The sequence below is a fragment of the Salmo salar genome, chromosome ssa06, assembly GCF_905237065.1.
Source record: "Salmo salar chromosome ssa06, Ssal_v3.1, whole genome shotgun sequence".
NCBI classification, from domain to species: Eukaryota; Metazoa; Chordata; class Actinopteri; order Salmoniformes; family Salmonidae; genus Salmo; species Salmo salar.
The window spans coordinates 1602501-1617500 of record NC_059447.1 but is presented as its reverse complement, the minus strand read 5'-3'; the positions used below and the strand labels follow the sequence as shown (position 1 = coordinate 1617500).

Below are 15000 nucleotides of genomic sequence, written 5' to 3'. Positions count from 1 at the left end.
GCCTAGTTAGCTAGGTGAGAAGTGTAGTAATGTTATGGCTCCGTTAGCCCAGTTAGCTAGGTGAGAAGTGTGGTAATGTTATGGCTCCGTTAGCCCAGTTAGCCAGCTCCTCAGTTTTATGCAGACAAGACAGGTACTATGTAATCAGATGGGATGATAAGTAACAAGTCAGTCTAGTGTGAGTTAACAGCAGGTCTCTTACTTCATGACCCTGAGACTCCCCTGTCGAACAGATACATTCACACACTGCATGAACTCCACTCTCTATAGACCAGGCTGCAGCTGCTTCTCTCTCTCCCTCCCTCTCGCTCTCTCTCTCTCTCTCTCTCGCCCCCTCACTACCTTCCCCCTCTCTCTCCCTCTCTCTCTCTCTCGCTCCCTCCCTCCCTCCCTCCCTCCCTCCCTCCCTCCCTCCCTCCCTCTCTCTCTCTCCCTCCCTCCCTCCTTTCCTCTCTGTCTCTCTCTGCCTCACTACCTTCCCCCTCTCTCTCCCTCCCTCTCTCTCTTCCTCTCTCTCTCTCACTCCCTCTCTCTCCCTCCCTCTCTCTCGCTCTCTCTCTCTCCCTCCCTCTCTCTCCCTCTCCCTCCCTCCCTCCCTCCCTCCCTCCCTCCCTCCCTCCCTCCCTCCCTCCCTCCCTCACTATCTTCCCCCTCCCCTCCCCTCTCTCTCTCCAGTGGCATTTCTCCTCTCCCCTGACGTCTCATGTGATCTAACTGCCTTCTCATGTGATCTAACTACATTCTCTGACCTAACCCAGCCAATCAGGTCACACCGTGTCCTGGACCTGTCCTCCTATTGGCTGAGGTCTCTGACCCGCAACAGCACCATCTGTGTCCCGCCATCATCGGTGAAACCACCTTGGGCTGATAGGCATGCTGGGAAATAGGTCAGCTGTCTGTACAGTAGAGAGATGGGACTGTACAGCTTCAACACATAGTTCTACCATCTAACCCAAGGGAGATGGGACTGGACTGGACAACATGGACTCTCTTCTCTCCTCCTCTCTCCTCTTCTCTCCTTCCTTCTCTCTCTCCTGTTTAACTCAATCTCTCTCTCCTCTTCTCTCCTCCTCTCTCTCCTGTTTAACTCAATCTCCTCTCTCCTCTTCTCTCCTCCTCCTCTCTCTTCTCACAGTCAATCTCCTCTCCTCTCTCCTCCTCCCCTCTCTTCTCAAACTCAATCTCCTCTCCTTTCTCCTCCTCCTCTCTCTTCTCACAGTCAATCTCCTCTCCTCTCCTTTCTCCTCCTCCTCTCTCTTCTCACAGTCAATCTCCTCTCCTCTCCTCTCCTCTCCTCTCTCTTCTCACAGTCAATCTCCTCTCCTCTCCCCCTCTCCTCTCCTCTCTCCTGTCTTTCTTTTCTTTCACTCCTTTACCATTATTCCACCCTCATCTCTCTCTTCCAGACTATGTTCTGATTCTCTCTCTTCTAGACTATGTTCTGCTCCTCTCTCTTCCAGACTATGTTCTGCTTCTCTCTCTTCCAGACTATGTTCTGATTCTCTCTCTTCCAGACTATGTTCTGCTTCTCTCTCTTCCAGACTATGTTCTGCTTCTCTCTCTTCCAGACTATGTTCTGCTTCTCTCTCTTCCAGACTATGTTCTGCTTCTCTCTCTTCCAGACTATGATCTGCTCCTCTCTCTTCCAGACTATGTTCTGCTCCTCTCTCTTCCAGACTATGTTCTGCTTCTCCCTCACAGCTGTAGTCTACTTCCTGTCCTCTTTTCTCATGACTCTGTTCTACTCTATTCCTGCTCTTTCCATCCTCCCTCGTCCTCTCCCTTTCTGTTTTCACACCCTTCTCTCTCCCCTCTCAGCCGACTCCCTCATCAGGCAGATGGATGGGCAGACCCTGGGCTGGCAGACACACACACACACCTGGCAGGACCTGCAACAACTCCCACTGCATGCTGTGAGCTGAGTGAAGACAGGATGAGAGAAGAGGAGTTGAACAGAAGGAGAGAGGAGAAAGGAGAGATGTCTCATCAAGCCCTCCTTTAGATTTGGAGATCCCTAGACCAGGCGACCTCTCTCTCTCTTCCCTCTTCTCTGTCCTCTCCTCTTCCTCAGTTCTAACTCTCTCTCTCTGTCTCAGGAACATGTTGCTAGGCAGTTAGGAGACAAACTAGTACCATGAGAAAGCAGGTAACAGCAATTCTCACACACACACACACACACACACACACACACACACACACACACACACACACACACACACACACACACACACACACACACACACACACACACACACACACACACACACACACACACACACACACACACACTCCCGTCTCCATGTCTTACTTGTGCAGAGCGAGTGGAGGAACCTTGGAAGGCTTCTCCGGCTGTGTCCCGTAACAGGAAGTCCTAGCTTCAGGGATTTCTCCGTACTCTTCCAGCATGGCGGAGGCCGCGGACGTTATGATGCCCAACCCGTCCCTCACCCGCGCCTCCAGAGGATAATCCCAGTCCTCAGAGGAGACGGACACCATGCCCGAGGGGAACTCCTCTGGTACCGTCTCGGTGGTGCCAGAGGTCAGGCTGGAGACGATCCAGATGTATCCAAACCCGGTGAGGCCCAGGGAGCGAGCCTCCTCCAGGATAAACACTCCCTCGTCTTTAGAGCAGTACAACAGAACCACCGGGGATTGGACCTTCTTCAACATGATCTGACTCTTACTGTCCTCTTCCACAGCATCTAACGTTATGATGTGCTGCAGGTCCCAGCCTACAAAACTACAGGTGGAGAGAGATAGAGAGAGATGGAGAGGAGAGAGGTGGAGAGAGGTGGAGAGAGGTGGAGAGAGAGTGGAGAGAGATGGAGAGAGGTGGAGAGAGGTGGAGAGAGGTGGAGAGAGATGGAGAGAGATGGAGAGAGTGGCGAGAGATGAGGAGAGGTGGAGAGAGATGGAGAGAGATGGAGAGAGGTGGAGAGAGATGGGAGAGGTGGAGAGAGATGGAGAGAGATGGAGAGATGGGAGAGATGAGAGAGGTGGAGAGAGGTGGGGAGAGATGAGAGAGATGGAGCGAGAGATGGAGAGAGATGGAGATAGAGATGGAGAGAGATGGAGAGATGGGAGAGAGATGGAAAGATGAGAGAGATGGAGAGAGAGATGGAGAGAGATGGAGATATGAGAGAGAGATGGAGAGATGGAGAGATGAGAGAGGTGGAGAGAGGTGGGGAGAGATGAGAGAGATGGAGAGAGAGATGGAGAGAGATGGCGATAGAGATGGAGAGAGGTGGAGAGAGATGGGGAGAGATGAGAGCGATGGAGAGATGAGAGAGAGATGGAGAGAGAGATAGAGAGAGGGAGAGAGAGATAGAGAGAGAGAGGGGACGAACAGTTAAAACACCATCTAACGTTATATGTGCTACAGGTCCAGAATCCCTGTGGAAAACTTTTGAGACCTTGTAGAGTCACAGCCCCGACGAATTGAGACTGTTCTGAAGGCAAAAGGGGGTGGAACTCAATATCAGGAAGGTGTTCCTAATGTTTTGTAGACTCTATAATCTATATGTAATGTATATATATTATCCTATATGTTAATGTATATATTATACTGTATATAGTCCTATATGTTAATGTATATATTATACTGTACATAATCCTATATGTTAATGTATAGTATATATAATCCTATATGTTCATGTATATTATATATAATCCTATATGTTAATATATAATATATAGTCCTATATGTTAATGTAAACATTATACTGTATATTATCCTATATGATCATGTATATTAGATATAATCCTATATGTTAATGGATATTATATATAATCTTATATGATAACGTATATAATATATAATCCTATACGTTAATGTATATTATATATAATCCTATATAATAATGTATATTATATATAATGCTATATGATAATGTATATTGTATATGATCCTATATGATAATGTATATTATATATATTCCTACAGTATATGTTAATGTGTATTATATATAATGACATATGTTAATGTGTATTATATATAATCTAACAGTATATGTCAATGTATATTATATATATTCCTACAGTATATGTTCATGTATGTTATATATAATAACATTTGTTAATATATATATTATTTATATTCCTACAGTATATGTTAATATATAATATATAACCTACAGTATAGGTATATTATATATAATCCTACAGTATATGTTAATATATTATATTTAATGCTATATGCTAATGTGTATATATACCTGTTGTCGACAGTTCTCTTGAGGAAGTTAATAAACTCTTGGTACTATATAATATATTCGGGTGGTGGACTAGTCTTGATACACTGTTGGGAAACTGAGTGTGAAAAACCCAGCAACGTTACAGTTCTTGACTCAAACCGGTGCGCCTGGCACCTACTACCATGCCCCCCGTTCAAAGACACTTCAATCTTCTGTCTTGTCCATTCACCCTCTGAATGACACACATACACAATCCATGTCTCAATTGTCTCAAGGCTTTAAAAAATCCTTCCTTCAACCTGTCTCCTCCCCTTCTTCATCTACACTGATTGAAGTGGATTTAACAGGTAACATCAATAAGGGATCATATCTATCACCTGGATTCACCTGGTCAGTCTATGTCATGGAAAGAGCAGGTGTTCCTAATGTTTTGTCACAGGCAGTGTAATATTACATTAACATAATGTAATATGTTAATGTATATTATATATAATGACATACAGTTGAAGTCGAAAGTTTACATACACCTTAGCGAAATACATTTAAACTCAGTTTTTCATAATTCCTGAAATTTAATCCTAGTAAAAATTCCCTTTTTTAAGTCAGTTAGGATCACCACTTTATTTTAAGAACGTGAAATGCCAGAATAATAGTAGAGAGAATGATTTATTTCAGCTTTTATTTCTTTCACTATTTCTTTCACTTTCAATGTGCATCACAATCCCAGTGGGTCAGAAGTTTACATACACTCAATTAGTATTTGGTAGCATTGCCTTTATACTGTTTGTGTCACATTCGTTATCTTCAAACTCCCGATCATAAATAAACCAAGACGCAGCGTGCATGGAATTCCACGTCTTTTAATGAAGATGAAACTCACCAAAACAACAAAAACAGGAGAAAAAACCCCCCAAAAAACGTGCCGTTCTGGGGCTGCTCACAGGCAGCTACACAAAAACAAGATCCCACAATCACAGGTGGGGAAAAAGGCCTGCCTAAGTATGATTCCCAATCGGAGACAACGATAGACAGCTGTCTCTGATTGGGAACCATACTCGGCCAAAAACAAAGAAATAGATAACATAGAATGCCCACCCCACATCACACCCTGACCTAACCACATAGAGAAATAAAACGTCTCTCTAAGGTCAGGACGTGACAATAGCATTGCCTTTAAATTGTTTAACTTGGGTCAAACGTTTTGGGGTAGTCTTCCACAAGCTTCCCACAATAAGTTGGGTGATTTTTGGCCCATTCCTCCTGACAGAGCTGGTGTAACTAAGTCAGGTTTGTAGGCTTTTTCAGTTCTGCCCACAGATTTTCTATAGGATTGAGGTCAGGGCTTTGTGATGGCCACTCCAATACCTTGACTTTGTTGTCCTTAAGCCATTTTGCCACAACTTTGGAAGTATGCTTAAGGTCATTGTCCATTTGGAAGATCCATTTGTGACCAAGCTTTAACTTCCTGACTGATGTCTTGAGATGTTGCTTCAATATATCCATATAATTTTCCTGCCTCATGATGCCATCTATTTTGGGAAGTGCACCAGTCCCTCCTGCAGCAAAGCACCCCCACAACATGATGTTCTTCGGCTTGCAAGCCTCCCCCTTTTTCCTCCAAACATAACGATGGTCATTATGGCCAAACAGTTCTATTGTTGTTTCATCAGACCAGAGGACATTTCCACCAGGGACATTTTCTTTATGACATCATTTGTAATCAATGTATCATCCATTCTGTGTAGATGTAATTCTGTGTGATTATTTAGGTATTTAGTAAATAAATAATTAAACCAAATTTTGTATTGAAGATAACCAAGAATTTACAACTTTCAGATGAGAGTGAATAAAGTGATGATTATATATTGACTGCTATTGATGTAAAAGATTACCAGGTCTTTAAGAGTTTATTCAGAAGATAACAGCTCTATAAACATTATTTCGTGGTGCCCCAACTTTCTAGTTAATTACATTTACCTGATTAGCTTAAGAGGAATTATTTTATAGAATAGCATGTCATATCACTTAATCCGGCATAGCCAAAGACACCACACAGGTGTGCGTAAATGATGGTGGCAGGAGTGCGTAATGCAGGGCAGCCTGGCGCCCTCGAGCGCCAGGGGGGAAGAGCGGGAGCAGGGCGTGACACTGCGTTCATCTCTAGGAGACAGAACGCGTCTCCTTCCTGAGCGGTATGACAGCTGCGTGGTCCCATGGTGTTTATACTTGCAAACTATTGTTTGTACAGATGAACTTGGTACCTTCAGGCGTTTGGAAATTGTTCCCATGGATGAACCAGACTTGTGGAGGTCTACAATTTCTTTTCTGAGGTCTTGGCTGATTTCTTTTGATTTTCCCATGATGTCAAGCAAAGAGGCACTGAGTTTAAAGGTCGGCCTTGAAATACATCAACAGGTACACCTCCAATTGACTCAAATTATGTCAATTAGCCTATCAGAAGCTTCTAAAGCCATGACATCATTTCCTGGAATTTTCCAAGCTGTTTAAAGGCACAGTCAACTTGGTGTATGTAAACTTCTGACCCACTGGAATTGTGATACAGTTAATTATAATTGAAATAATCTGTCTGTAAACAATTGTTGGAAAAATGACTTGTGTCATGCAGAAAGTAGATATCCTAACTGACTTGCTAAAAATATTGTTTGCTAACAAGAAATTTGAGGAGTGGTTGAAAAATGAGTTTTAATGACTCCAACCAAAGAGTATGTAAACTTCCGACTTCAACTGTATGTTAATGTGTATTTTATATATTCCTGCAGTATATGTTAATATATATTATATTTAATGGTATATTGTAATGTATTTTATGTATAATCCTACCGTATATTTTAATGTATATTATATATATTCCTACAGTACATGTTAATGTATATTATACATATATTACTACAGTATTTGTTAATGTATATTATAGATAATGACATATGTTATTGTATATTATATATATTCCTACAGTATATGTTATTGTATATTATATATAATGACATATGGTACTGTATATTATATATAATGTCATATGTTAATGTATATTATATATAATGATATATGTTATTGTATATTATATATATTCCTACAGTATATGTTACTGTATATTATATATAATGACATATGGTACTGTATATTATATATAATGACATATGTTAATGTATATTATATATAATGACATATGTTAATGTATATTTATATATATATATATATATATATATTCCTACAGTATATGTAACTGTATATTATATATAATGACATATGTTACTGTATATTATATATAATGACATATGTTAATGTATATTATATATATTCCTACAGTATATCTTCATGTATATTATATATAATGACATATGTTCATGTATATTATATATATTCCTACAGTATATGTAACTGTATATTATATATAATGACATATGTTAATGTATATTATATATAATGATATATGTTATTGTATTTGATATATATTCCTACTGTATATGTTATTGTATATTATATATAATGATATATGTTATTGTATATTATATATATTCCTACAGTATATGTTACTGTATATTATATATAATGACATATGTAACTGTATATTATATATAATGACATATGTTAATGTGTATTATATATAATGACATATGTTAATGTATATTATATATATATTCCTACAGTATATGTAACTGTATATTATATATAATGACATATGTTACTGTATATTATATATAATGACATATGTTAATGTATATTATATATATTCCTACAGTATATCTTCATGTATATTATATATAATGACATATGTTCATGTATATTATATATATTCCTACAGTATATGTAACTGTATATTATATATAATGACATATGTTAATGTATATTATATATAATGATATATGTTATTGTATTTTATATATATTCCTACAGTATATGTTATTGTATATTATATATATAATGATATATGTTATTGTATATTATATATATTCCTACAGTATATGTTATTGTATATTATATATAATGATATATGTTATTGTATTTTATATATATTCCTATAGTATATGTTATTGTATATTATATATAATGATATATGTTATTGTATATTATATATATTCCTACAGTATATGTTATTGTATATTATATATAACGCTACATACATGCTACGTGCTCTTGAGGATGTTGATAAACTCCTGGTATCGGGGGAACTTGGAGTATGTCTATACATACCTGTTGTCCACGGTGCTCTTGAGGATGTTGATGAACTCCTGGTATCCGGGGAACTTGGAGGTGACTATAGAAAAGATGTGCCAGTCGTACTCCTCCATTATGCTCAACATCAACAGCGCCTCCTGCTGGATGGAAGCTCCAAACTGGAAAAACGTTGACTTGTCGTCCTGATGGAGAGATAGAGAGAGAGAGAGAGAGAGAGAGAGAGAGAGGAGAGAGAGAAGAGAGAGAGAGAAGAGAGAGTTATTTATCGTCCTGATGGAGAGAGAGAGAGAGAGAAGAGAGAGGGAAGAGTTATTTATCGTCCTGATGGAGAGAGAGAGAGAGAGAGAGAGAAGAGAGAAGAGAGAGGGAAGAGTTATTTATCGTCCTGATGGAGAGAGAAGAGAGAAGAGAGAGAGAGAGAGAGAGAGAAGAGAGAGAGAAGAGTTATTTATCATACTGATGGAGAGAGAAGAGAGAAGAGAGAGGTAGTGTTACTATTCCTACCCCATATCCAACAGACAGAAAAGAAAGATGGAAATAAATTATGTTAACTGGACAAACACTACCACTACCAGAATAAACAGTTCATAATGAACCACGTCAAACCTACATCCCACACTTCAACCAGATGTCAGTCTAACATCTGCTACAGGAGATCCCCATACCACTGACAACAGCTACAGGTATACAGATATACAACAACTAGATAGTCAATTAGACCAGGGAATATGGATGAGGTGTTAAACAACAACTAGATGGTGAATTAGACCAGGGAATATGGATGAGGTGTTAAACAACTAGATGGTTAATTAGACCAGGGAATATGGATGAGGTGTTAAACAACAACTAGATGGTGAATTAGACCAGGGAATATGGATGAGGTGTTAAACAACAACTAGATAGTCAATTAGACCAGGGAATATGGATGAGGTGTTAAACAACTAGATGGTGAATTAGACCAGGGAATATGGATGAGGTGTTAAACAACAACTAGATGGTTAATTAGACCAGGGAATATGGATGAGGTGTTAAACAACAACTAGATGGTGAATTAGACCAGGGAATATGGATGAGGTGTTAAACAACTAGATGGTTAATTAGACCAGGGAATATGGATGAGGTGTTAAACAACTAGATGGTTAATTAGACCAGGGAATATGGATGAGGTGTTAAACAACAACTAGATGGTTAATTAGACCAGGGAATATGGATGAGGTGTTAAACAACTACTAGATGGTCAATTAGACCAGGGAATATGGATGAGGTGTTAAACAACTACTAGATGGTCAATTAGACCAGGGAATATGGATGAGGTGTTAAACAACAACTAGATGGTGAATTAGACCAGGGAATATGGATGAGGTGTTAAACAACAACTAGATGGTGAATTAGACCAGGGAATATGGATGAGGTGTTAAACAACAACTAGATGGTGAATTAGACCAGGGAATATGGATGAGGTGTTAAACAACTAGATGGTGAATTAGACCAGGGAATATGGATGAGGTGTTAAACAACAACTAGATGGTGAATTAGACCAGGGAATATGGATGAGGTGTTAAACAACAACTAGATGGTTAATTAGACCAGGGAATATGGATGAGGTGTTAAACAACTAGATGGTTAATTAGACCAGGGAATATGGATGAGGTGTTAAACAACAACTAGATGGTGAATTAGACCAGGGAATATGGATGAGGTGTTAAACAACAACTAGATGGTTAATTAGACCAGGGTATATTAGAATTAAAAACGGGTTCAGCCCCTGGTTCGACCGTGATCTTGCAGAGTTACTACCACCTCAAGAATTGCATTTGGCGAAAGACTCGGCACACGCATACTCATGCTGACTGGCTCTCGTTCAGGCAAATGAGATATAAGTTCACTCAGGCTATCCGGAAGGCCAAAGTTAGTTACTTTAAGGAGCAGTTCTCTCTCTGTGTGTCTAACCTCCAAGAAGTTCTGGAAAACAGTTAAAGACCAGGAGAATAAACCCTCCTCCTCACAGCTGCCCATGTCCCTTAATAATGTTGTTGATGTGGTTGTTACTGACAAGAAGCACATGGCTGAGCTCTTTAATCACCACTTCATTAAGTCAGGATTCCTATTTGACTCAGCCATGCCTCCTTGCCCGTCCAACATTTCCTCATCACCCACCCCTTCTAATGCGACTAGTCCCCGATGCTTCTCCCTCTTTTCCCCCTGCCCTGCTACAAAGTTTCTCCCTGCAGGCGGTCACTGAGTCCGAGGTGCTAAAGGAGCTCCTTAAACTTGACCCCCCCCAAAAAAACATCCGCGTCAGATGGTTTAGACCCTTTCTTCTTAAGGTTTCTGCTCCTATCATCACCAAACCTCTCTCTGACATCTCTTTTTATCCTGTCTCTCCTCTCTGGGGGTTTTTAGGCTGGGTTTCCGTAACAGCACTTTGACATATCAGCTGATGTAAGAAGGGCTTTATATAAATACATTTGATTTGATTTGATTTGATCTGGGGAGGTTCCCATTGCTTGGAAGGCAGCGACGGTTCGTCCTTTATTTAAAGGGGGAGATCAAGCTGATCCTAACTGATATAGGCCTATTTCTCTTTTGCCCTGTTTATCAAAAGTGTTGGAAAATACTCAACTGACTTGCTTTCTTGATGTCTATAGTATTCTCTCTGGTATGCAATCTGGTTTCCGCTCAGGTTATGGATGTTTAATAAAGGTCCACAGTGATGTCACCATTGCCCTTGACTCTAAGCAATATTGTGCCGCTATTTTTATTGACTTGGCCAAAGCTTTTAATACGGTAGACCGTTCCATTATTGTGCGCCGGCTAAGGAGTATTGGTGTCTCTGAGGGGTCTTTGGCCTGGTTTGCTAACTACCTCTCTCAAAGAGTGCAGTGTATAAAGTCAGAACATCTGCTGTCTCAGCCACTGCCTGTCACCAAGGGAGTACCCCAAGGCTCAATCCTAGACCCCACGCAACTTCTCAATTTACAACAATAACATAGCTCAGGCAGTAGGAAGCTCTCTCATCCATTTATATGCAGATGATACAGTCTTATACTCAGCTGGCCCCTTCCCAGATATTGTGCTCTACAACAAAGCTTTCTTAGTGTTCAACAAGCTTTCTCTGCCCTTAACCTTGTTCTGAACACCTCCAAAACAAAGGTCATGTGGTTTGGTAAGAAGATTGCCCCTCTCCCCACATGTGTGATTACTACCTCTGAAGGTTTAGAGCTTGAGGTAGTCACCTCATACAAGTACTTGGGAGTATGGCTAGACTGTACACTGTCCTTCTCTCAGCACATATCAAAGCTGCAGGCTAAGGTTAAATCTAGACTTGGTTTCCTCTATGGTAATCGCTCCTCTTTCACCCCAGCTGCCAAACTAACCCTGATTCAGATGACCATCCTACCCATGCTAGATTACGGAGACGTAATTTATAGATCGGCAGGTAAGAGTGCTCTCGAGCGACTAGATGTTCTTTACCATTCAGCCATCAGATTTGCCACCAATGCTCCTTATAGGACACTGCACTCTATACTGCTCTGTAAACTGGTCATCTCTGTATGCCCATCGCAAGACCTACTGGTTGATGCTTATTTATAAAACCCTCTTAGGCCTCACTCTCCCCCCTATCTGAGATATCTACTGCAGCCCTCATCTCTACCTTCTTGACCTTTGTGCTGTTGACTTTGCCCAATAATGTTTGTACCATGTAAATGTTGTGTTGTTACCATGTTGTTGTCATGTTGTGTTGCTACCATGTTGTTGCCATGTTGTGTTGCTACCATGCTGTGTTGTCATGTGTTGCTGCCTTGCTATGTTGTTGTCTTAGGTCTCTCTTTATGTAGTGTTGTGTTGTCTCTCTTGTCTTGATGTGTGTTTTGTCCTAAATGTATATGTTATTTATTTATTTATTTATTTATTTAATCCCAGCCCCTGTCCCCGCAGGAGGTCTTTTGCCTTTTGGTAGGCCGTCATTGTAAATAAGAATTTGATCTTAACTGACTTGTTAAACAAAAGTTAAATAAATATAATATATAAATATGGATGATGTCACAACCGTCGGATGAAGTAGACCAAGGTGCAGCGTGGTGAGCGTACATTTTCCTCTTTATTGAATGTCGCCAGCAAAACCAATAAACAATACAAACACGACCGTGAAGCTTACAGGGCAAAGTGCCACAAACAAAGTTAACTACCCACAAGGACAGGTGGGGAAAAGGGCTACCTAAGTATGGCTCCCAATCAGTGACAACGATGCTGTCCCTGATTGAGAGCCACACCAGGCCAAAAAAGAAATACAAAACATAGAAAATAGAACATAGAATGCCCACCCAAATCGCACCCTGACCAAACCTAAATAGAGACATAAAAAGGCTCTCTCAGGTCAGGGCGTGACAGATGAGGTGTTAAACAACTAGAAGATGGTCAATAAGACCAGGGTAGTATAAAGTAGTGCACTATATTGGGAATAGGGCTGTAGTATAAAGTAGTGCACTATATAGGGAATAGGGCTGTAGTATAAAGTAGTGCACTATATAGGGAATAGGGCTGTAGTATAAAGTAGTGCACTATATAGGGAATAGGGCTGTAGTATAAAGTAGTGCACTGTATATGGGAATAGGGCTGTAGTATAAAGTAGTGCACTATATAGGGAATAGGGCTGTAGTATAAAGTAGTGTACTATATAGGGAATAGGGCTGTAGTATAAAGTAGTGCACTATATAGGGAATAGGGCTGTAGTATAAAGTAGTGTACTATATAGGGAATAGGGCTGTAGTATAAAGTAGTGTACTATATAGGGAATAGGGCTGTAGTATAAAGTAGTGCACTATATAGGGAATAGGGCTGTAGTATAAAGTAGTGCACTATATAGGGAATAGGGCTGTAGTATAAAGTAGTGCACTATATAGGGAATAGGGCTGTAGTATAAAGTAGTGCACTATATAGGGAATAGGGCTGTAGTATAAAGTAGTGCACTATATAGGGAATAGGGCTGTAGTATAAAGTAGTGTACTGTATAGGGAATAGGGCTGTAGTATAAAGTAGTGTACTATATAGGGAATAGGGCTGTAGTATAAAGTAGTGTACTATATAGGGAATAGGGCTGTAGTATAAAGTAGTGTACTATATAGGGAATAGGGCTGTAGTATAAAGTAGTGTACTATATAGGGAATAGGGCTGTAGTATAAAGTAGTGCACTATATAGGGAATAGGGCTGTAGTATAAAGTAGTGTACTATATAGGGAATAGGGCTGTAGTATAAAGTAGTGCACTATATAGGGAATAGGGCTGTAGTATAAAGTAGTGCACTGTATAGGGAATAGGGCTGTAGTATAAAGTAGTGTACTATATAGGGAATAGGGCTGTAGTATAAAGTAGTGTACTATATAGGGAATAGGGCTGTAGTATAAAGTAGTGCACTATATAGGGAATAGGGCTGTAGTATAAAGTAGTGCACTATATAGGGAATAGGGCTGTAGTATAAAGTAGTGCACTATATAGGGAATAGGGCTGTAGTATAAAGTAGTGTACTATATAGGGAATAGGGCTGTAGTATAAAGTAGTGTACTATATAGGGAATAGGGCTGTAGTATAAAGTAGTGTACTATATAGGGAATAGGGCTGTAGTATAAAGTAGTGCACTATATAGGGAATAGGGCTGTAGTATAAAGTAGTGCACTATATAGGGAATAGGGCTGTAGTATAAAGTAGTGTACTATATAGGGAATAGGGCTGTAGTATAAAGTAGTGCACTATATAGGGAATAGGGCTGTAGTATAAAGTAGTGTACTATATAGGGAATAGGGCTGTAGTATAAAGTAGTGCACTATATAGGGAATAGGGCTGTAGTATAAAGTAGTGTACTATATAGGGAATAGGGCTGTAGTATAAAGTAGTGTACTATATAGGGAATAGGGCTGTAGTATAAAGTAGTGTACTATATAGGGAATAGGGCTGTAGTATAAAGTAGTGTACTATATAGGGAATAGGGCTGTAGTATAAAGTAGTGTACTATATAGGGAATAGGGCTGTAGTATAAAGTAGTGTACTATATAGGGAATAGGGCTGTAGTATAAAGTAGTGTACTATATAGGGAATAGGGCTGTAGTATAAAGTAGTGTACTATATAGGGAATAGGGCTGTAGTATAAAGTAGTGCACTATATAGGGAATAGGGCTGTAGTATAAAGTAGTGCACTATATAGGGAATAGGGCTGTAGTATAAAGTAGTGCACTATATAGGGAATAGGGCTGTAGTATAAAGTAGTGTACTATATAGGGAATAGGGCTGTAGTATAAAGTAGTGCACTATATAGGGAATAGGGCTGTAGTATAAAGTAGTGTACTATATAGGGAATAGGGCTGTAGTATAAAGTAGTGCACTATATAGGGAATAGGGCTGTAGTATAAAGTAGTGCACTATATAGGGAATAGGGCTGTAGTATAAAGTAGTGTACTATATTGGGAATAGGGCTGTAGTGTACTATATAGGGAATAGGGCTGTAGTGTACTATATAGGGAATAGGGCTGTAGTATAAAGTAGTGTACTATATAGGGAATAGGGCTGTAGTATAAAGTAGTGCACTATATAGGGAATAGGGCTGTAGTATAAAGTA

At 39.8% G+C, this 15000-nt stretch overlaps 1 protein-coding gene across 1 annotated transcript in view; it reads right to left on the bottom strand.

The window, feature by feature from the left end:
- Positions 1-15000, bottom strand: part of LOC106596204 (glutamate receptor ionotropic, NMDA 2A-like) — a 304463-nt gene that overhangs the window by 101391 nt on the left and 188072 nt on the right. The window contains 2 exon segments of the mRNA XM_045719554.1: positions 2309-2740; positions 8406-8572. Of these exon segments, the coding sequence (XP_045575510.1) occupies positions 2309-2740; positions 8406-8572 (599 nt within the window).